At 48.6% G+C, this 24,065-nt stretch overlaps 1 protein-coding gene across 1 annotated transcript in view; it reads left to right on the forward strand.

Moving 5' to 3' along the window:
- Positions 1–6,622: 6,622 nt before the first annotated feature.
- Positions 6,623–24,065, forward strand: part of EPHB1 (EPH receptor B1) — a 956,362-nt gene continuing 938,919 nt past the window's right edge. Inside the window, exon 1 of the mRNA XM_078665818.1 lies at positions 6,623–7,107. Within this exon, the coding sequence (XP_078521944.1) occupies positions 7,050–7,107 (58 nt within the window). The 5' untranslated portion in view covers positions 6,623–7,049. The remainder of the gene's footprint in view (positions 7,108–24,065) is intronic.

Here is a 24,065-nt window from a genome sequence, read left to right on the forward strand (position 1 = left end):
GACGTTTGATTGTGCTTTTCGACTTCTTGGAGTTGTTTACTCCGTTCTCAGCCTGCTGGGTATGACGAGGCTGGCCTGAGCAATGTGGTGCCCTCCCTTACTGCGTCTGGAGTCACGGTGAGCTCTTGGCGGCAGAGCGGGCGGGAACCACCTGACGGAGTGGCTGGGGCTGTTTTTCCAGGTTGGAGGCTGGAAAGGGAAGCAGCAGCAGCGGGGATTGCAGGGCTCCTCTGTTGGGTGTTTCAGGTTCCTGTACACAGTAAGGGCCTTAGCGTTTTCTTTTCTGATTGGGTTTTTATTTTTGCAGTACTTCTGACACATTTTTATTTGGAAGTCGGGGGTTTCCTCCCAGTTTTTGTCAACTATTCTGTTTGGGCCTTTTTTGTTGGGAGGAGTGCTTATATATGGGTGTCTATCTGCTGTACTTCTGTCTGTGTGTCATTATGGTAGGGAAACGTACAACCAAGCTCAAGCATGAGCTGTCCTCCTCTTCTGACGATGATGAGCTCATTCCGGCTCGCCGGAGTAGGTCCAAGGGTCCGGGGGATTCTTCTGCCCTGCTGTTGGCTTCTGAGGCACAGGATATGATTGAGGCTGCTGTGGCTTGTGCTCTGGAATCCAGGGTTCCGTCTAAATGCAGGGTCTCTTGTACTGCGGTGGGTCCGGTGGATTCACCCTCTACGGACTCCTCGTTTTTGCCTATTTCTTTATTTATTTGTGTATTTTATAAAGCGCACAGCTACCCCAACGGGGTGTCCCGGCGCTAGTGGACAGACAGCAATTGGCACAAAAACTAATCCTGGCGGCAGAATAGCCAGGTCTTGAGAGATCTATGGAAGTCAGGTTCTGACTGTATCATGCGGAGGTGAAGCGGAAGTTTGTTCCAACGAAGGCTGGCGCACACCTCGAAAGATTTACCTCCTGATCTAGTTTTTTTAAATCTGGGGATGACAAGTAGAAGTTTGGTATTAGAGCGCAAGGCTCTAGAAATTATGCCAACATGCCAAATTATTGTCTGACATCTCTTCGGATGTTCTTAAATCTTCTGCCATGGCTTCTGGTTCCATGATCCTGGCTCCTAGGAACCTGTGGATGAGGGACTGGAAGGGGGATTTCTCTGAGAAGTCTTCTCTCTTTAAAATTCCGTTTGGTGGCAAAATGTTGTTGGGTGACCAGCAGGACAGCATGATCACAAAGGTTTTCACAGTTTGGAAGCATGCTCTGCCATACAAGAGGAAGAATTCATCTTCTCACTCCTGTCGTTTCTGGAATCCTCCTTCTTCCGCCTCTTCTTTTCATTCCTCCCGTCACTCCTCCAAGCCCTTTTCGGACCGTACGCATAAGTTCCAGCCCAAAAAGGCATCTTCCTTGGCAGGGACCAAGGGTCAGTCAGATTCCTTCAAGTGGAAGTCCTGACAACGATGGCGAGACAGCTTCAAGGCCTGTGGACGGGAGGCTGTTGATTTTCCTGGAGGCTTGGATTCTGGATGTGAGGGGTCATTTGGCTTTGAGCATCATCAGGAGCGGTTATCATATCGACTTTGTCGCTCTACCACTCGGCTGGGGCACAATCCGTACTCCTATCCCCAGGGATCCGGTGAAGAGGAGGGTGCTTCTGGAGGGGGTCAGGATCTTCTGGAGAAGAAGGCGATTGTGTTGGTCCCCCTGGTGGAACAGGGAATGTGTTGCTATTCCATTCTCTTTCTGGTTCAGAAGATGTCAGGGGGTTCAGCCCAGTTCTAGACCTCAAGAGGGTGAGTGGGTGGGTCAGGACCATTCACTTCATGGTGGTAACTTTACAGTCCATAATTCTGTTGGTGGGGGTCCAGGACTTCCTGACTTCTATATACCTTCAAGATGCTTATCTGCATATTCCCATGGCTCATTAGCATTAGAGGTTTCTGCGATTTGCAGTAGGCAACTGCCACTTCCAGTTTACAGTGTTGCCATTCGGGCTGAATTCCGCTCCGCGGGTCTTCACCAAGCTTTAAGCTCCATTGGTGGCTTTGATTCACAATCACTGGATTTTTCTCCATCCCTTCTTGGACGCCTGCTTGGTTCATGCTCCCTCGTTCTAGTTGGCTCTGTCACACGGGGTGGTTCTGGACATTTTGAGCGGACACGGTTTCCTGCCTTGTTCCGTCCCAAGATTGTCTCTTTATTGGGGCAAGATTTTGTGCCAATTTGGGGGTGGTCTGACGGAAGAGACCCGAATTGGTCGCCCGGGTCACTCACAACCACCTCTAAGCCTTCCACAATAAATGAAGAGTCGTTAAACAGTAGAGAATACGATCCAAGTTATTTATTGTAAATTGTAAATTGATACTTGTATAGCGCACTACTCACCCGCAAGGGTCTCAAGGCGCTTGTACGAATACCGCTGTGCAACCCATCCTGGCTTTCCCTGTGAGGTGTCCACTCCTGGGCACCCCCAAGGTGGAGGCCAGGCATCCTTAGCGTTGTGGGGGCCGTTGTGGAGATTAAGCAAGCTATTACCCAGAGTTGCAGAGTGGGACTCCATGATTGGAATAGGCACCGAGGCGAGAATTATCAGGTCCATGGAATTTTTAGCCCAAGACCCGCCGAGGCGGGGAATTGAACCCTGGTCCCGGGCTAGACCTCTGCATCAGGGTCTGCCGCTCTAGCCATTGAGCCACACTTCTCCATTTATTAGTAATTGCGCTCAAGCGGAGTCCAGTCAGACTAGCCTCCTTAGATGCTACCGAGGGGACTGACTTCAGAACGCTTGGTAAAACATAATATGCATTTCCAACACCCCTACGGACCCGCCCAGACTGGAATTTTCCAGCTCGGGACCTGATGAACAAAGTAGGTACAGAAGTATGAGCTACCACCTACAGAATGGGTACATTTTATCACATTTTCAAGGTTGTCTTGTGCAGGCTCAACGTTCTCAAGTGTGGGAGCAGGGCTACGGTAGAGGAAAGTTATGCAAATACAGAATAAGCTACTCATTAGTGCATTAGAAGTCAACCTTGAATTCGACAAGAACTCGCGGCAGGTTTTCGCTGAGGCAGACAGTTAATGAGACAGAAGCTTACTTTCGATTATAGTACAAATTGGCAGCAAAGGACAAAATGGCGCTGCAAATGATAACTTAACTCGCACAATGCTTGAAGGAGCCAGCTAGATGCATTTGCAGTCCAACAGGTCACACTGCCCCAGGTTCGGGTGTCCAAAATCCATTCTCACATTCTGTCTCTTTTGTCCGACCAGGTCCAGGTGGCGGTCTGGGCGATTCATATTCAAGGGGTGTCCAATTCCCTGGTGGATGCTCTCAACAGGGCCATCCTGTCCTCAGTGGATTTTGGCCTCCATCTGGAGTTGTTTGTGGATCTGACAGTGCACTGGGGTGTTTCGATGGTAGACCTTTTTGCAAATGTGGGCAATGCCAAGGTGACCAGATTTTGCTCTCGTAGTCGGGAGAGTTTGGCTTATGCGGTGGACGACCTCTTCTGCCCTTGGCCTCGCGGTCTTCTGTATGCTTTTCCTCCCTTTCCCCTTCTTCTCCAGTTTCTCCTGCAGATCCGGTCCATGAGGGCGCTTGTGATTCTGGTTGCTCCTACTTGGCCTTGTGCCTCTTGGTTTCCTCTCCTGGTTGAGATGCAGGTGGAGTTGGAGTGGTTGCTGGCCCTGACTCAGTTGTCTTTGTTGTTCCCGGTGTAGCAGTAGGATGTTCTGTCCCGGATGCGCTTGGCGGCCTGGAGGTTGAACGGTTAGGTCTGCTGCTTAATGGAGTTCCGGCTGGTTTGACCTAGACTCTGCAGGCGGCTACGCGCTCTTCTACCAACAAATCTTAACTGAGACACTGGCGTTCTTTCAGTAGATGGGGTAGTGATAAGGGTTTGGACCCAGCTCCTTCTTCTTCTTTGTTTGAGGTGATGTTGTTTCTCCAGGATGGGGCTGCATTGGGTTTAAAGGTTTCCTCCCTTCGTCTACAATGTGCTGCGATTAAGGCTTTCCGGAGTTCTTGGGATAATCTCTTGGATCCTGATGGGTTGATTGGGCACCTTTTCAAGGGGTTGTGTAATGTTCTCCCTGCCTCTTGGCAGCACTTTCCATCTTGGGATCCATCTCTGGTGTTGGAGGCTTTTATGTAGCCTTCTTTTGAGCCTCTTGTTTATGTGGATTTGCGTTTCTTGTCTTTTAAGGATGTGTTTTTTTGTGGCTATTTCCTCTGCTCGCCACCTGAGTGAGCTGGGTACTCTGTCTTCCAAACATCCATTTTGTAGGGTTTTTGACGACAGGATCATTTTGCGGCCGGTCCTTTCCTTTCGTCCTAAGGTGGATTCTCAGTTCCATTAGATCAGGAATTGATCCCCCTTCCTTTTTTGATTCCCCTTCCTCAGACTCTGAGGTGCGGCTGCACTCCTTGGATGTCAGGAGGGCTCTCCTGATTTTTTTGGTATGATTCACTCCTTTTTGTCTTTCTGATTCCCTTTTTGTGAATTTTGGGTCTGTTAATCGGGGTTTGGGTCCTTCCACTTCTTCACGTCGTTGGGTTCAGACTCTGATTTCCCTGGCTTACAAAGCTGCTGGGCACCTTTCTCCCTTGGGGGTTCAGGGTCGTTCCACTCGGTCCATGGCAGCATCTTGTGCGGAGATCCAGGGGGCATCCATTTCCGAGATTTGCCGGGCTGCCACTTGGGCTTTGCCGTTGACCTTTGCCTCTCATTGCAGGATTGGCCAGGAAGTTGACCGTTCTAAGGTTTTTGGTTCCAAGGTTTTTTCCGCTATGATTCCTGAATAGCATGGCTTCCTTGTTGATTGTGTTTGAGTAATAAACCTGTTTTGTGCATACCCATTTTGGTTCTCCTGTTTGGCTTTGTACGTCTCTTATATGTAATAAAGGGAAGTGAGGGAGGGACGAGGAGGTAATGCATCATTACTTACCAGTAATTGCATTACTCTGAGTCCTACTCCCCCGCTTCTATACATCACATCCCTCCCTCCCTCCCTGATAATCCAGGCCAACCTTTTGGTATGGTTTCGGATTATGTGGTATTACTGGAGGTTTGGGGGGGTGGGGCGATATATGCACCACATTTCAGGTCACGTGGTATGGGTGTCTGGTGAGGCAGGGATGCCTCGTATATGTAATGAATGGGAAACATCCTTTACAACGCAACTTTTACCACGCAGTGCCTTTACGACACAACTTTTACAACGCAAACCATTACAACGCATTGCGCTGGGGGGCGCTCTAGGATAGGGAATAGATTTCATTTACTATCCAACACCTTCCCTACTATCCACGGGGACTGGAGTTGGAATAGTAAATTAAACTATTCACTATCCAGCACCCCAAAGCGCTATGCGTTGTAAAGGCATGCGTTGTAAAAACCGCGTTGTAAAGGCATGTGTGGTAAAAGCATGCGTTGTAATGTCATACATCCGTAATGAATAGAAGCGGGTAAGTAATTGATGCATTCAAATCCCCCTCACAATGCTCCATACTGCATGATTCGCTACATTAAAAAACAGTGGGTGTCGTTGCAGGTGACAGTATCCCCCATATGTCTTTTTCTCTCTGACTTTTAACTACCTCTTTCTAAGGCTTAGAGCCAGCGATGTGGCTATCAATAGTATGACAGGTGCAGCTGCACCTTGGCAAGGGGTGCAAGGCTCAACTGAACCTCAATTTGGGCTGGGTTTACTACCTGACGAGAGAGCAGGGTCCGGTCTCAATGAGTGGATTAGGCCAAGGTCACCAATGCGCTCCTCTGCTTATCACAATTTGTCGGAGCCCTATTGCATAATGGAGTGAGGGACCCCGTGGCTCCTATTTCTATAAGCTATTCATTAGGCTTCGGCTGAATAGGGCCCCCTTGAGGGTTTGGGGTCCCCTGAGGGCTGCCCCACCCAAGCGCAACTGGCTACACGAGCCTGCGTCACGCCTCTTTTACTGGCAAAATCCGGTGACACTGCAAATTTGGAAGGCTGATGAATGCGCCTCGGTCTCAAGAGACTCTCTACAGGAAAAAAAGTAAATTTCCTAGCATGTATAAAAAAACGCGGAGTCTGCTTTATTTTCTGCGGGGAAACCCAAAAATGCCCAGAGCTACTTGTTAATGTGGTATTGTTTCACAGGGAAACTAAACTGCGAACACCACCAACCTATCGCATTCTATTCACCGATCGTCCATGCTCAATGCAGATGTAGACAGAGCAAACAAGCTCAAAGGGCAGATTTGCATTGCTTTGAGCGTTATGAATACGCGTAGTCGTGCACGACACGGACTGGGAAGACTAAAGTAGGCCATAGTTGGCGATCAAAATAGGATGTTTTTATTATAGGGACAGAATAGCTGTATTCTAGTGACCTACATTTTAGGAGTCAGGAAGCTTTGACTTGAGTGAACGGCGCTGTTATGTAACTGTGCCAATGACCACAGGGTGGCGGCATTTCCCCGAGTACGAAACAGAAGCGCAGCTCTTGAAAGCTTCAGCCTGCTTGAAAAAGTTTCTTAAAAAATGAACAATGCCTCAGCGGGGAGGTGCTTATTGCTGATTGGGTGGGGGTGCTTGGAGTTTGTGTTCCTTGATTGGCCCGGAGATGCGATGGGTGTGACAGACTTTGGAGAAGGGAAGCGGGGGGGCTGGCGGTGGTGCGGCCGGCGGAGAGGAGCGTGCAGCCCTCGCCCTCCCCCTCTCCCTCAGCAGCCCCACTGATGATCCCGATGCCTGCTCGCACTGTACACTTTCTTACTACAGCCCTGTAATGTGATACCAGGAGCTGGGTCCCGGTCTCAGCCCCGTCCCCACAAATGCACGCACTTGCCCGCACACACATTCATCCATTTACGGGAGCACCCCCCTCACTCAACACATCTGCAAACTGTTCACACTCGCGGGGACTCGCGCCTGCACTCTCAAGGAAAGCGGAGACGGCTGTGGGCTTCTGGAGCTCTGGAGCGCCGCATTCAAGGAACTCCTGGATGGGTTTTGGATATATTTTGCTTTGATTGTTTTTTTTTATCTTCTGGCAAGGACTTGTTTCGTCTTTTTGGGGAATTTCTCTCACTGCCATGGAATTGGATATACTGGTGTTTTTCTGCCTGGTGTCTGGGATGACAGCCGTGGAAGGTAAATTGGACCCTCACTTGTTCGTATCACGTCTCCTGGATGCTGGTTTGACTTGTGTATTTTGTGTACCTATATATGTCTCTGCCTGCTGTTCAGCGCTGCTCTGCCTCCCGCAGTCTCAGCCTCTTTTTTGCTAGGGGGCCATTGGGATGATACCGTCCCCTTAAAGCGCTTGTTAATACCATGCATTATGTATACACAGACGTACATGTGCTTAGCCCTGCACCGAGGGCTTGTAATGGGCACCGCCACATGCCCCCGGGGAAGCAATGATGTACTGACACTTCAGCGCAAGCCAGGAGCGCGCTGATAAGGAGTCTGCAGATTAAAGGGGCGCAGTGTGTGATTTTAAGCTAGATGTGCAGGGGTCCACTGCACCCCTCCCCCTGGTATGCCCCTCCCCCACAGCCCCCATCCCGCCGCCTCCTTTGGCTACTCTGAGCTGCAATGCAGTGCTTGTTTAACATTCCGTGATCCGGGAGCCCCGGGGTTGTGTCGGGGAACACTCATGGGGGCTGCATTCCTGCCGTGAAGTATGACTGGCTTACAGGTCCTCTGAGTCCCCTTTTCCTAGAATGGCTCTCTGCCTGGCCCTTACACCACATTTTTTAGCTCTCGTCTTGCCTTGCAACAATTGCTCGGATTTTATACAGCGCTTGTTATCACATTGATTCTGCTTCTTAACGCTTGGTATGTTTCGTTTTAAATGCCTCCCGTCAGCCACGGGCCTTGCATTGAAGCTCGGAGGGTGCGTGGTCGATAGGACACGCTGGGCTTCGAACCTGTCACCTAAAGGCTGCGCGCAGCTCACTTCAGCAGATGCATGAACCCACCATGCTACCTCACTGACTCTCGTCCTTGAAAGGCTAGTAGAATTCACAAGTGTTTCTTTCTTTTTTTCTCGCTGGATGTAAAAACTGTTGATTTTACTGTTCTACTCCCCTCCAATTCATTTTTTGTCACTCGTGCCCTGAGTGGTTTACCATTTTGGTCACCACCTTTTCCTGTCAGATTTTTTACCCTGCCATTTCGGCTCTCCGTTCAAACCCAACTCTTCTTTATCTCGTGCTGTCAACAATATAGGATTTTATGTCGCCCGCACCTCCCCACACTCTTTCTGTCCCCGTCATCGATGTTTTAATGCACGTTTTTGTAGCAGTAAGACGTATTTTTACAGCGCTTGAACACACAAGAAGAAGTCCAGCGCTACAAAAAGATCAAGTTAACGCTTTTGTGCCCATTGTGACTCCCTTTGTTTCATCTACTCCTGCTTTATCTCCTTCGCTTGTTCTATTTTACGCATTTAATCACCTGTATCTCGTCCGTCCCGTTACCTGATTGGACCAACAGCACGTGACGCCGTGTCTCCTTCCTCATTTATTCACGCCACCGAAACCCCTTCAACCCCAGATGTTACAGTGCGTCTCTAGTACATGGCCAGTGTGTTGTTATGGGACCTAGTGAAAGGAAGGCAATGCCCCCACCTAATGTTTCAATGATAAAATACAGCAATAATTCAAAGCGTCGTGTGCTCGTCGGGCCTCTGAGCCCGGTGCCACTGCACCTGCTGCATCAATGGAAGCTGGGCACCTGCATCTCTCTCATTTGCTTCTACATCTCCTCGGTTGTTTCTATATTTGATCGGTTCTTTTCCACTTTGTCCACCTGTTCCTTGCATTTTATTCCCCCTTTTTCCATTTCGCCGTCTTTTCTACGCCTGTTTTCGATTAAAGCTCCAGCGAGGTTGTTGTCCGGTCCTAGACTGGCGCGAGGCCGCTCGATAGGTTAATAGCCCGAGCGCGCGCCGCCGAGAATCACGAGCCTGTGGTAGGGAAGACCTGTGGGCAGCCTTCCAGGTTAAAGCGCCCGCTCCGAAGATGTGTGTGGCTTTCAAGCTGGAGTCAGGCGACTGCGTGGGTTTTTCACCCGCAGGAAATATAACAATAGTTTTATATAGCGCTGGTCTATCACCGCAGCAGCTTCTAAGCACTACAGTTAACCTGCTACTAGCACCGAATTTAATGGTGCTGAATTTGCTGACCTCGGAAAGATGGTGGGTAGGGTTTGCTTTGGGATTGAAACGCGGGCCTGTATATACCACAGATGATGTCAGTAGAGAGCGTTAACTAACTGATCTATCTAATCATAGTAAGGTAGCATTGAGAATAAACGCATCAATTTCACTTGTAATCCATATTGAGCTGATTGAATTGTACAGATAATAGCTTAGTAGGATAACGCGCCTGCTGCAGCGAGCATCTTGTAACCTCAAGGCTACTATAGCTAAGGCACTCGTATTGGTATTTCCCGTTGCAAACCCACGATTATATCCCACGCCGTCTAATACATTTCATATTCGTTGGAAGGGTAACGCTGGTGGCCGTCTCTGGCGTTAGACCAGGCAGACAGCGGCCGTCGAAGGCCCCGGCTGATTGACCTGCCTCTCATCCTACAGAGTGCTTCGCTGGCCCTGTCCGTGTGAGGGGAGACGGCAGCTCGGGTCTGCTACAAACACCCCCTCCCTGGAATGAAGCTGCCGCGGCCTGTGCTCGAGAGACCTCCAGGAGGAACCCCCCCACTCCACCCCCCAGGAGGCCCGAGACCACTTGAGAAATGTGGGTCATTTTTATAGCCAGGGCTACTGGAATTATGCGGCAGCGGAGGACAAAATTAGGCGGCACGGGTTACTAAATTATGTGAGAAGAAAAGGCAAATTATGGGGCGCATTTTTTTTTTGTTAGTGTTACCTCATAATTTTGTCATTTTGACACGATAACACTATCTGGGCAAAGGATTCCCCTCAGTACCAGTCTTCCAGGCCGTACTGGCCTATAGGACAGCCAGGCAGTGTCCGATGGGGTGAGCTGACAGATCAGTGTAGGCCGTGTTTTTCAGCAGCTGTGGGCGATGTTATGGCCAGGTGGGCCGTTTTATTGGCCGTTTTCTTTATTGTTGTTAATTTCCTTGATACTGGCACTTTTTTTTCTATATACTTCGCTAAAGGAGGCCACTTTAATGTTGGTGCCGGGACATATTATTTTTTGCCCCAGTCCACCCCTGCCAGTCTGACATCCAAAGCAATAAGCAACAGAAAGATGACCAGTCAACCTTGGCAGTGGGCCGCCGTCTGCGGAGCTTTTGAGCTAGAAACAAACGTATGTTTGTCTAAATGGGGAGATTGTGCAGCAGAAGATGATGGAGTATGCAGCAAATTCATAATTATTCGGAAACCGCTGGGGCTGTAAAATCCCAATATTCCTTCGACACTGGCTATATAGCACGCTAGTTCCCAGAGGGGATTGCATGGTTTCGAAAATGCAGTTTAACAGAACAACTGACGCAAGATGCCAAGGGACTCGAGGTGTTATATCTGACGCACACTGTAATTCTTCTCCTGAATTTCTGGTGAAACTAGCTCTAATAGTCGCCCCCGAGAGGCAATGCCCCTCTGCCCTAAGTGTCATGCTTGCAGTCACTTCGGTACGTCCGGGTCGGTCTCGGTTGTAAGTGGCGGCGACAGTCACCGGAGGGACAGCTCGTGCCTGCCTTCGGTCCTACCGGCACCGCAGGATGTGGAGGCTGAGCTGCTGCAGAGTGTGGCGTAAACACCAGCTCCCCCTTCGAGACATCAGTATTGCTTGCTAACCTTGGGTTCAGGAGCGGCCTGCTTTCCCGCTGAAAGCGCTTCAACGCCTCATCAGGGGTGGCAAGTGCTATATACATGAATTACAATTACTAGGATAGCGAGGACACAGGCAACATGAATTAGGCGATGGTGGCCAAAAGCTACCACAGGCCCCGAGAGAGTGCCAGGTGGTGTTCCTTGGTCGGCGTTTATGCCCCCCCCCCTCCCCCACCCCTTGGGCTCATCCACATGGGCCTCCCTCTCCAGAGAGCTGAGCCTGGCAGCAGCGGGTTTGTCAATGAGGGGCATTCAAGGAATTAATTATGCTCGGGGTGCGCTCGGAACTCCAATTTGGTGTAATGGATATCTGTTCAGTTTCCGATTAGCGAGCAGACGCACTAGCTACGGCAGTCTTATGCTAATGCTGAAAGCCTGACGGTCCTTGGATGCTTGTTTTCAGTCCAGGGAGGACCTGGCCCGGCAGTTCTGGCTGGACTATTCCCATTGGGCGCAGGGTCAAGACGGATTTGCATATGGCTGGCTCCAAACTGGAATGGCATTGGGAGCAAAAAAGCGATGGATTTAAGCCCAGATCTCTGTACTGGAGTGACTGTATGACATTGTTCTGCATTCTGTTCATCAATTGTTCTTTTTGCACTCTCTACGGCAGCCTTATGCTCTTCGTGTTGAGACTCAGTCGGAGAGAGTGTAGTGGAGCTCTGAGGTGAACAAGAGGCCCCAGTTAGGCACGATTGAGAATGAGCACACAACTCTGCGGTGTCCTTCTGCTATCATTCCAAATCCAAATAACTGACTAACCTATCCACCACTTAAAATGTACTTGCATGTTTCACAATACTAATTCAACACTAATCCTCTACGGGTCCCGGAGTAGCGTGCTACTCGTCGAAAAAGCGCTTCGACGCCTCGTCAGGGGTAGTAAGCGCTATATAAATGCAATTACAATACAATACATGCGGTGAAGCAGGCAGGCCACAGCAGCATTAATGATGAATCTTTGTGGGTGGCTGGTTGCAATTGGACTCCCAAAAGGGCCATGGCAGATTTGTGTTTGGTTAGCCGGGCAATACTTAATTTGTAAAACTGTATGTGCCGGGGCCAAACGTTTTGGTCTTGCGCCCTCTGCCGGCGCTATCTCTTCGGTGATGCCAACACCAAGGCTGGTAGTCTGGATTCCACCACTTGTTGCAGAGTGTTTCCTCCCTGCCCCCACCCCTCCGCATTCTTGCTCTTGGGACATACGGCAGAGTTTACATCTCACAAAACAGACCACACGCTATTTGTTGTAAAAAAGTGTCGCAAGTTGGTTCATAATTTCTTTTTGCAATACACAGGTGGGGATAATTGATGGGTGGTCCAAGCGTTCAGGGCCCGTTGAAGGCTACCACCCACCCTGAAACCAATCCAGAGGCACTGGGAATCGCAGTGATGTAGTGGTCCCGGCAGCGGCCCATGCAAGTCTCCTCCTGAGTTGCTGCACCCGTGCCCACAGGGAACAAACTAAGGCCAACCCCAGCTGTCAGAATACCAACTGCCCCTTCTGGGATAATGAGGCTGCCGTTGTGTTCTTCTCATGGCCCCCTATGGCCTGAGGATGTCTGTTTGCGCCCTCATCTCCATCTTTTAAGGCAATTTCCACATCTTGTGTTAAGATTGTCCAGTAATTCCACTTGTGACGCGATAGAGAAACAGGTTATTTATGCTTTGCACTCCAGCGCGTGCCAGGTGGGTGGGATGGTCTTTCCTTTCTTGCAGCCAACGAAAAAAGGGAGAGCAGGATGCAAGCCCCCTAAATACCCCCAGGCGCCATCCACCCAGGCTTCAGGAGCAGGATATCATGCTGGCCATGGCTGCTTTGCTTACCCAGGTGGCTAGTAGTGTATGGGAGGGGAGCGGGGAGACAAAAAACAGTTACAAAAAATCAACGTACCTTTTGCTGCCCTTCCGTCCCTTCAGCCGCCTTTTCCTCTACTTCCATAGCGGAAGGAAGCACACAAACTCCGTCCCCTAAGCCAATCACAACGCTGTAATACAGCATTATGATTGGTCTGAGCGCCGTGGTTCGGCACTCAGACGGAGACTGTGAGGCTTTGCATGTTCCTCACCAGGCTGTGTAAAGCAGGCCTGGTGGGGAAGATGCAAAGTGTGCATGACTGTTTGGCAGGCCCAAGAGGGCCGGCCAAGCAATCTTGCGCACTTGGAGTGGGCAAAACACTCCTCCGCGTAACCCCAGCCCGCCCTAACCCAACCCGTAATGAAAAAGAAAATGATAATAACCAGGTTATTATCATTTTATGTTTGCTCTGCACTGCTCTTGAAGCAGTGGGGCGACGCTCCTCCGCTTTAGCGAAGGAGCAGCCACTGCAGGTGGCCAATGTAGAAATGGGATTCAGCAGGCAGTGAGGAAATACTAATGGGCTGTCCCCTATAATGTACCTCTGTGGGTGACGTGGCCATCCACCTTCATCTAACACCAGACTCCCTTTTCCTATTTAACTCACTCTTGCAGGTTGTTTTCATTCCTGCTTTCTCAGCTTGTCCCCCCTTGTCTCTGATTCTCCGTCATTGCCTCTTTCATTCCCTATTTTGTACTTTTCTCTCTCTTGGTCCAAAGTCTGATGAGGAAAACTAAGTGTTGATCCCCAAAATGTAGTGCTTGTGGGCCCCACCTGCAACTACAGGCTTAAATTAAGCCTTAACAGTAGTTGTCATTACTTACTGACTGTTCTGGGACTTTTGTGATTAGTCAGCTGTGATTGGTGTCTTTTTCCAAGGTCTTGGCATGCTTGTAATTGGTCAACTGTGATTTGTATCTCTTTTGAGGGCCATGGTTTGTAACTGGTTGACGGTGGTAGGCAGCTCTTAATCGGGCCCATGTACGTTTGTTGTTGGTCAGCAACTTCTACCAAGGGTCAACATGATTTTGTTTGTCGGCTGTGGTTGGTGTCTCCTTTTGAGGGCACTAACACATTTGTGAATGGTCAGCCATGGTTGCGTCTTTTACTAAGTGCCCTGGCACATTTGCGGTTTACCAGTCTTGGTCGGTGTCGCTCTGCCACACTTCTGGTTGTTTGACTGTATTTTGTCTCTTTTCTTCAGATCCCCCATGTGTGAGGTTGGTCAGCCATGGTTGATGTCACTTACCGAAGGCAGTGGAACGTTTCTAGTGGGTCTATTGTCATTGGCGTCTTTTACTGAAGGCATTAGCATGCCTGTGGTGGGATGCCCACTGTTGCCATCTGTTTCTGAAGGCCCCAGCACGTGTGCTAGTTTGATCATGGTTGGTATCTCTTAGTGATGACCTGACACATTTGTGGTAGGTTGATCATGGTTGGTGTCTCTTACTGAGGGACTTAATGTGTTTGATTGGCATCTCTTACTGAGGACCCTCTAAAGTATACAAAAAGTTGTATCACGGAACCACACATGCAATTACCACGCATGCCTTTACAAAGCTGTCTTTACAATGCATGCGTCTTTACCATACCACAAATATGCCTTTACAATGAAAATGTCATTGTAAAGGCATAGTTGGTAAAGGCGCATGCATGGTAAAAATGTAATTGGTAAATAGGCTCTATATATGTATACACACACATATCCACAGTTGCATATATTTGTAGACTAAAATTGTGATCCAGGTATATAAGAATCTAGCCCACATCTAGAGCACACATGACCCCTGACATGCCTCTTACTTCACTAAAAGCATTGTCATCAGTGCAGGGGAAGGAATGTTTCTCAGTGCATGTTTCAAAACTCTCACTTTTTTGTTCTAAAGATGTTAAATGCTTGTTAATGCGGTGTAATAATCTGATGTGCCAAAATGAAACGTTCCAGCAAGTTAAAAAAAATACACTTTTTTCAGTGGCGTAGGTATTGGGGGGCGGACCACTCCAGGAGGCATGGGTTTTGGGGGCGGTGGCAGTACCCCCTACCCCCGCTTTTACCTGCTGCCGTCGTGGCTGCATTAATCGATAGCACCCCCCCTCTTAGATTACACCGCCATGGGCGGGAAACGCAGGGGCTGCCATGGGCGGCCTAAGGCCTAGCTACGCCACTGACTTTTTTTTTTAATCTTGGATTTACCTTAATAGATTCGAGCTGGATTTTTGTTGCATAATGTGCATGTCAAATATGTTTAAGACTCAGCTTGAGCGGGGGCTCTCTGAGCTAGAGCTAACTGTTAGCTCAGCTCTGACTCCACTCTCTCTGCTAATTTGTTGACTAGCCGACTTCTAGTGCATATGTATGTGCACAAACCTATCTAAGGAGCAAGCTGGCGCAGAACCAGGGCAATGAGTTACCATTCAGGATCTTTAGGATGGAGCGGCAATTGACTGGTGGTGAACTCTAATGTGTGGAGATGGTAGTGGTCACTGGAGTGGTGGGTCTTCGGCTCCTTTCTGAAACTGCGGAAGAAGTGGGGCGGGTCTGATGTTGACGTTGGTCCAGATCCTGGGACACAGATGGAGAGGGCTCAGTGATCTTATGGAATACATAAGATTCAAAAGGAAGGACCACATGGATACCAGCACTCTGCAGCCTTTTCACTCACGTAAGAAGCAACAATTTCTGCCTACAGACCATATGCAAAAGGGACTGGGAAGGTTTGGGTCCTGTCACCGTCCGGCCTAGACCACTCTCAATTAAGTAAACAAACAAAATGGCCGGACAGCTTTTGTTGAAATGCTAATGCAATGCCTAGTACCATGAATTACCAGGTTGAACAGACGTGTGTCTGAAGTTACTTTTTTATTTTATAAAAAAAAAATTTTGAAACAAGTTTTCTTTAAAGCGTCAAAAGACACAACAAGACATTTAACGAGTTTTACAGACAATACATTCCATAAATAAACACAACAATACAAATCAATGAAAGTTTCAACCAATTAAATCCAATATACATTACATGGACAACTGTATTATGCCTCGAATTGAATAATCTATGAGGCACCAATCCTGGATATAGAACAAACAAGTGGTCTAACAGAATGGAACACTGGCCTACTTGTTTATCATCTGCAAGAAGATACACCGTGTATTTATCACCCAGTGCTAGAACGAATAGGAATTACATGGAGGCAATTCTGCGGTTTACACATGCATTAATTTCATTCCTATCGAGCCTTAGAACATTGGTATCTTGCAGGGAAGGACGTCGACGCGTTTCGAACCCGCGTGTATTTAATGGGTTCTCCTCAGGACATGGATTGGGGGGTCGTTGTCACTTATTGGCTGGGGGTTGGATCACTCCCTCAATGATGCGCCAAAGACGATCACTGGGAGGGGTGCCGGCACACGTCGATTATGCAGTATGCAGATCATCAAGGCTTCGTTAAACGGGCAAAAGTCCCTTCATGGACGCTTGTTCAAGCGGCGGCCGCCGCCTGGACTTGTGCGTTCTCTGTGACGATTCAGAAGAGTTGAATTTCGGCACCCGACTCCGTGTGACCAGCGTCTGTTCACACGGAGTCGGCTGCCGAAATTCAACTCTTCTGAATCGTCACAGAGAACGCACAAGTCCAGGCGGCCGCCGCCGCTTGAACAAGCGTCCATGAAGGGACTTTTGCCCGTTTAACAAAGCCTTGCTGATCTGCATACTGCATAATCGACGTGTGCCGGCACCCCTCCCAGTGATCGTCTTTGGCGCATCATTGAGGGAGTGATCCAACCCCCAGCCAATAAGTGACAACGACCCCCCAATCCATGTCCTGAGGAGAACCCATTAAATACACGCGGGTTTGAAACGCGTCGACGTCCTTCCCTGCAAGATACCAATGTTCTAAGGCTCGATAGGAATGAAATTAATGCATGTGTAAACCGCAGAATTGCCTCCATGTAATTCCTATTCGTTGTAGCACTGGGTGATAAATACACTGGGTATCTTCTTGCAGATGATAAACAAGTAGGCCAGTGTTCCATTCTGTTAGACCACTTGTTTGTTCTATATCCAGGATTGGTGCCTCATAGATTATTCAATTCGAGGCATAATACAGTTGTCCATGTAATGTATATTGGATTTCATTGGTTGAAACTTTCATTGATTTGTATTGTTGTGTTTATTTATGGAATGTATTGTCTGTAAAACTCGTTAAATGTCTTGTTGTGTCTTTTGACGCTTTAAAGAAAACTTGTTTCAAAAATTTTTTTTTATAAAATAAAAAAGTAACTTCAGACACACGTCTGTTCAACCTGGTAATTCATGGTACTAGGCATTGCATTAGCATTTCAACAAAAGCTGTCCGGCCATTTTGTTTGTTTACTTTACAGACCATATGCAGCAGCAGTGCAGGCTTCCACACAGCTCATGCAGCAGTAGTGCATGCTTCCACACAGCACGTGCAGTTGCAGCAGCAGTGCAAGCTTCCACACAGCATGTGCAGCAGCAGTGCAGGCTTCCTCACAGCATGTGCAGCTGCAGTGCAGGCTTCCACACAGCACGTGCAGGTGCAGCAGCAGTGCAAGCTTCCACACAGCATGTGCAGCAGCAGTGCAGGCTTCCTCACAGCATGTGCAGCTGCAGTGCAGGCTTCCACACAGCATGTGCAGGTGCAGCAGCAGTGCAAGCTTCCACACAGCATGTGCAGCAGCAGTGCAGGCTTCCTCACAGCACGTGCAGGTGCAGCAGCAGTGCAAGCTTCCACACAGCATGTGCAGCAGCAGTGCAGGCTTCCTCACAGCACGTGCAGGTGCAGCAGCAGTGCAAGCTTCCACACAGCATGTGCAGCAGCAGTGCAGGCTTCCTCACAGCACGTGCAGGTGCAGCAGCAGTGCAAGCTTCCACACAGCATGTGCAGCAGCAGTGCAGGCTTCCTCACAGCACGTGCAGGTGCAGCATCAGTGCAAGCTTCCACACAGCATGTGCAGCAGCAGTGAAAGCTTCCCCACAGGACCTGTGGCAGCAGTGCAGGCTTCCACACAGGACCTGCGGCAGCAATGGAGGCTTACACACCGCTCATGCAGCAGTAGTGCAGGCTTCCACACAGCACGTGCAGGTGCAGCAGCAGTACAAGCTTCCACACAGGACCTGCGGCAGCAGTGCAAGCTTCCTCACAGCATGTGCAGCAGCAATGCAGGCTTCCACACAGCACATGCAGCTGCAGTGCAGGCTTCCACAGAGCATGTGTAGCAGCAGTGCAGGCTTCCACACAGCACATGCAGCTGCAGTGCAGGCTTCCACAGAGCATGTGCAGCAGCAGTGCAGGCTTCCACACTGAACATGCAGCAGCAGTGCAGGCTTCCACCCAACATGTGCAGCAGCAGTACAGGCTTCCACACAGCACATGCAGCTGCAGTGCAGGCTTCCACAGTAGCATGTGCAGCAGCAGTGCAGGCTGTCCTCCCCAGCACCTGAAGATGTAGCGCCTGAGCATCGTGCTGCAGACAAGGCTTTCCATTCATCGCGAATGTGCAGCAGCGTTGCAGGCTCTCCACGGTCAGCACATGCAGCAGTGAAGTCTTTCCTCTCACAGCACATGCAGCAGCACTGCCCACGCCATGAACACAGAATCATATCTATGGGTGAATCCACATGTGACCATCAGTTGGCGCTGGTCCCTCCCTGGGGGTATCTTGTCCGCTCTGACCTCACTGCGTTCATTAATTCTCACACCCAACCCACCCATCCTGCACCACTATGTCCAACATGAGCATTGAAATAACGCGTAACAAGTGCTCCAAACAAGTGAGCCATTGGGTGCATTATTCAGAAGAAGCTACTTTATAAAAAGGGACTGTACTAGCAACATCTTTTTAAATATAATATACAATGATCAGTAATAATAATGGCACACTCTATACATTCTCTGTCACTGCTGCACGTCACGAATCTGGTAAACGGGGTACAGTGGCACTTTTTCAAGGGACCAGATCAGTGACCGTATATTGCCTGAAATTAAGACCCTCATGTTTTATGGAATGGAGAGAATATTGACTCTCAAAAACGGCTTCCCCATGGCACAAAATTATGGAAGTTGGTTAAACAGTATCATTGCAGTCTTTCTGCTGTTGGTGACATTTTAAGGTGAATATGGAGCTAAAAGAGTCATTGATTAATTTGAAAGCCCTAGTGAGGCTCATAGAGGTTCACATAAAAGCATGTTAGGTGAGGGACCCCCGAAGCAAGCTGTGGAGACTCAAGAGCAAGCACAGTCACCTGTTTGTTTTCACCAACCAAGAAATCAGCCTTAGACCTCCCACCCCCCCTCCCCCCCACCCAGATGTGAGAATCAAATTATCAGGTCATATGTATTTGCAATAAAGATCACACAATCATTGCTTAGAAAAATAGTGCTATTCTCGTCAGTTAAAGAGAAACTGAATATTTGGTCATCTAACCAGCAGATTGACTAATCACCGGTGAGTACTGCCTTGGGGCCCTTACCACTACTTCTTGAGGCCTCTGCTGGATTTCTCACAGGACTAACTCACCTGCTACTCGATATTGAGGGAACCTGGGCAAAATGCTACGCTGTGCCCTAAAAATACCATGCCAGAGCCAGCCCTAAAGAGGGGATTCCCCGACATCCTTCAGGAGATTGGCCTGGACCACGGGGCCATAACTTGGTCCTCTGGAGTGCGCGTCATTTCACCGCTTCCCCAGGGCAGAGCCATGGAGTTCCCGTGAAATGCTTGGGACAGTCACTGTAGCACTCACCACCACACCCTTGATTGTCAGGGGCCCCCATTTTGGAGCCCCCTTTGTTCAATCTATATATATAAAAACAAATGTATGTCTGTCTGTTGTCCTTTATGCATTACTACACCATTCATCCGATCGCCATGTAACTTTGGGAAGTTGTTGAGTACACTCCTGCGAAGGTTTCTGGCATAATTTTTTTTAAAATATCAGCCCCCCAGGGCCCTCATAATCTTTTGAATACTGATGTACGAACCAGACGGAAAAACAACAAATCGTGTATCCACAAGCACTTGAATAAATAAATAGAATTGAAACACCATTCATCCGATCGCCATGAAACTTTGGGAAGTTGTTGAGTACACTCCCGCGAAGGTTCTGGCATATTTTTTTTTTAATATTGGCCCCCCAGGGTCCTTGTAATCTTTTGAATACTGATGAACGCACAAGACGGAAAAACAAAAAATTGTGTATCCACAAGCACTCGAATAAATAAATAGAATTAAAACCGCATTCATCCGATCGCCAGGAAACTTTCGGCAGTTGTCGAGTACACTCCCGCAAAGGTTTCTGGCATAATTTTTTTTTAAATATCGGCCCTCCCCAGGGCCCTCATAATCTTTCGAATACTGATGTATGCACCAGACGGAAAAACAAAAAATTGTGTACTCGAATTAATAAATAAATAGAATTAAAAAGACACTTTGAAATGTTTTCCATATTAAAATAAATAAGTTTCAATAAAAATGACACAATGTAAATGGAATGTTATCATAACGAGTTTCCTTGACTTTCCTTTTTTCGGAGATCGCAGCAACACGCGACGGGTAAGCTAGTTGTTTTATAAATTAAGCTGGAAAGCAACAACATGCACATTGTTCCTAGGTTAGGGTGACTAACCGTCTGTAAATTTCACGGACTGCCTGTTATTTGGGCCTCTTGTCCGTGAGGAGTTCTTTCACGGACGCCTTTTGTCCGTAATTTCAGACATTGGAGCGAGCTGTCCCCCTGCGAGCAGCCTGAGAGTTCTGTAACTCTCCCTGCAATTGCCAGCTCGCGCTCCTGCTGTGATCAGTGGCCTGCAGCAGCCCCTCCCCAACCTGGCACAGGCTGCTATCTGCCCATTATCATTATGTATGTTGGCCTAATGATCACATACAGAATGATAATGGGCCTATCTGTGCAGGGACCGCATTTGATGGGCCTCCTCCTGCAGGAGCCCAGGGCATGGAAAACTGCTTTTGTTTATGGGCTCCTGCCACCTCACCAGGGGCCAAGCTTTGGGGAGGTGGCGCTTTCATTTTGGCACGTTACCCAAGTGCATCCACTGTTAGCTTCTTAAACTGTCACACAAGCAGTGATAACGGTACAAATACAATTGTCCTTTATTATTTCTTTTGCTCCAATAATGCAAAGTTTCTGCATTTGTGTTGTTCATATTTTCATGTTTACCCTGCCCCCCCCCCCACCCGAGCCCCCTTAGCTTTAACACATCACATCCCCTTGGGATGAATGATCGGATCCTTGTTTTTTTTCAATGGGGGAGAGGGGGCATTTAAGATCTAAGAAGCCTTCAGCTTTGATCTTTTTAATCATTTATTTTTAATATAAAAACGCAGGTGTTTATTTTTTACTCGCACACACAACAGATGCAGTGCAAGGTTGTCTCAACCTAATATAAATAAATTTTGACTTGTACTTGTGTTGGTTGTCTATTTACTTATGTAATATTGCGCGACCTCCTCTGATGTGTCTGTAAAACTTACTTTTTGTCCCCAATTTTGTCCTGAATTCTGACCTTCTGTCCTGAACTTTGACCCTTTGTCCTGAATTTTTACACTCACTGCCCTGAATTTGCACCCATGCCAGTTGGTCACCCTAATTTTTCCACTCACTTGCCAGGGGCAGTGGAATGTGGACCCTTTTAATAGCTAATGACATGGAGAGGTGTGGCGCAGCGGCCACAGCGGCTGACTCCGGAGCTCCGGGCTCACGGTTCGATCCCCGGTGCCGGCAGCGGCTCAGCTCAGCACCATGTGACCCTGGACAATAACTCAATCTCCCCGAAGGCCCCCAGAGACTTGATACCCTTAGGGGGGATATGTTCGCGCTTTACAAATGTGGAATTTATTTATTAATTCCCTTTCTGACCAGTTAGCAAGTCAGCAGCCTACAGTTATCTTCTGAGGGGCTAGTAGAAGGGGAAACATGCTTCTTAAAAACTGCTTTAGTTCTGGTTCCTCCAAGAAAGGACTTTTGCCAGAGGTACCAATGGGCAAGCCCCCGCCTCCCCTAATCAGCACCCATGATGTGAAACCCTATACATGACCAAGCAGACTCAATAAATGCAAAATCAAAATCAAATCAGACTCTGCCCCAGTGGCAGCCATTTTATGCCACCACACTGGCTCAGGGCTGGAAATTGCGCCTCATTGGCACCACGTTGGCCTTTGTCCTACTTTCCCAACGCACGCGTCTCTGTTAATCTTACTGAACTGGACGGACGAAGGGACTAAATTCACTTGAAAGAAAATGAACTCCCAGCAGTGAGTGGGCAGATTGCGGCAGTCGCGGATAAACCTTTTTTGCGCGCAATAAAGGAATGGATAAAGGGGGTAGGCGCGCGAGAACGTCTTTGAAGCCTGACTCTTTTCAGAAACACTCCACTCCGAGTTACAGCGAACCGGTAGTTTAATTACAGCCGGCTCTCTTCAGCTCAGTGTGGCAATTTTTTTCTTAAATGGCTGGAATTGCGTTAGTGTCGTAGAAGCGCTGGGGTATTGGATTGCTGTATTTTTCTTTCATGCGGCGGCAAGCGGGGGGGGGGGGGGGGGTGTAAACGGTGGGGGAGGGGCAGATATAAAACATCTGTGTCATTGTTTCATAGGCGGAGTTATATTTTGTCCTTTGGCAGGGATTTTTGTGCACGTGCATTCGATGCAACGTGCTAGTCGGGAGTCATAATGGAACCTTTGTTAATAAAGGCACTTTGGAAAAGGATCAGTAAAAAAAACATGTCACCCGGCAGTTTTTTAAAATGTATGTAGGGCTTCTGCCAAATGAAACAGGTACCGTGGTGCACACCGCAAACTGACACAGGTGCAATGTACCTCCTTGACATCTCGCACAGAACTACTGTGAACACCGGGTGTGTACTGCTAGGGAAAGGTGGAAACCACACAATTTTGGGGGCAGTTAAAGAGTAGGCCTCAGTCTCCGAGTTCGAGGGTGGCTAAACAGGGAGACTGCACCCGAGTCCGGACAGACACCCTGTGGTCATGGAGGCGGCACTACGGAGGGCAAGCAGCATCTACTCCCCTCTGGGAGTCCTCTGCATAGCACACCCTTCCCTGTCCTTCCTTTGGTACAGTTACACTCTATGGGGCATATTTACAAGTTCTGGCGCATCTCTGCAAATCAGCAGCGATGCGCCAGAACAGATGCGTCATGCAATTCCCTCCTTGCGCCACCACAGATGCGCCACATTTACAATGCGGCCCACGATGGTGCAAGGAAGGGCAGATGCGTGACGCATCTTGTGGCGTACGGGCGGCGCATTGCAGGAGTCACGTCGCAAGCGCGATGCAACTCCTGCAAGGCACAGGGGCTACCCATTGTCAACGTGGTGTGTCACTCCTTACGCCTGCTTCAAGCAGGTGTAAGGATTTGACGCAGCAGCGTTGTAAAACTGACTCAGTGAAATCTTGTAGATTTCACTGCGTCAGTTTTACGGGGTTTTCCTGCGAGGGTACGCCCACCCTGCGACAGAACGCCCACATGAAACCTGACGCAGGTTTCATGTGGCGCAGGGCTTTACAACGTGACGCATCTGCCTAGATGCGTCCCGTTGTAAATAAGTCGCAACGTGGCGCATTGTTTACGCCATCGCTGCGTCACAAAAGTGACACAACGGCGGCGTAAAAGTGTTGCAAGGGGCTTGTACATCTGCCCCTATAGGTCTAGGAGATAATGTGATAAAACGGATAACCCTCAGAAACAGAAGGGGATTTAGTTTCACCCCTGCACGGGGCGGTAGCTTTGTGTGTGCACGGGGCTCAGGGCTCTTCTGGGCTGTATTTTTTCGTTTTTTTTTTACATGACACTTGTGTCTCAGACTGCATATTAGAGAAAGTCTACGCAACCAGCACTGGATATCGAAATATATAGACATGCAGGTAGTAGTATCTCAGAGTACACGTCTGCTCCGGAAAAGTCACAGTACCTCCCCCTCAAAAGTAATGCACCGGTTCTGAGCTGATGGTAATCTCCCTTTCAAATCCAACAAGTGTGGTTACTGAGTACCTGACAGTACCTGTTCATTTAAAGCACCGGTTACACCAGATATATCATAATGCGCACCTGGCTGCGTTCGAGTTCTGTTTTCCTTGAGGTGAGCAAGTAACAACTTCATAGGGAGAGTGAAGTTACCTAAACACCCATCATGTCTGCTAGACACATCTTCCCTTTTTTATTCAGCATTTAATTACAGCTGCAAGTTTGGTGTAAGTAGAAACTGCACCTATTGCATCTTTAACACCGCCTTCTCAAATGTTACTACTGGCCTCCATCATCTTGCAAAGCCCCACTTGTGTTTTCTGAATTACCAATCTGTAGTGCTTTGTTTGTGCCGGTGCTTGGCACCAACACTTATTTCTTAATACCGACATATAT

The sequence above is a fragment of the Lissotriton helveticus genome, chromosome 11, assembly GCF_964261635.1.
Source record: "Lissotriton helveticus chromosome 11, aLisHel1.1, whole genome shotgun sequence".
Lineage (NCBI taxonomy): Eukaryota > Metazoa > Chordata > Amphibia > Caudata > Salamandridae > Lissotriton > Lissotriton helveticus.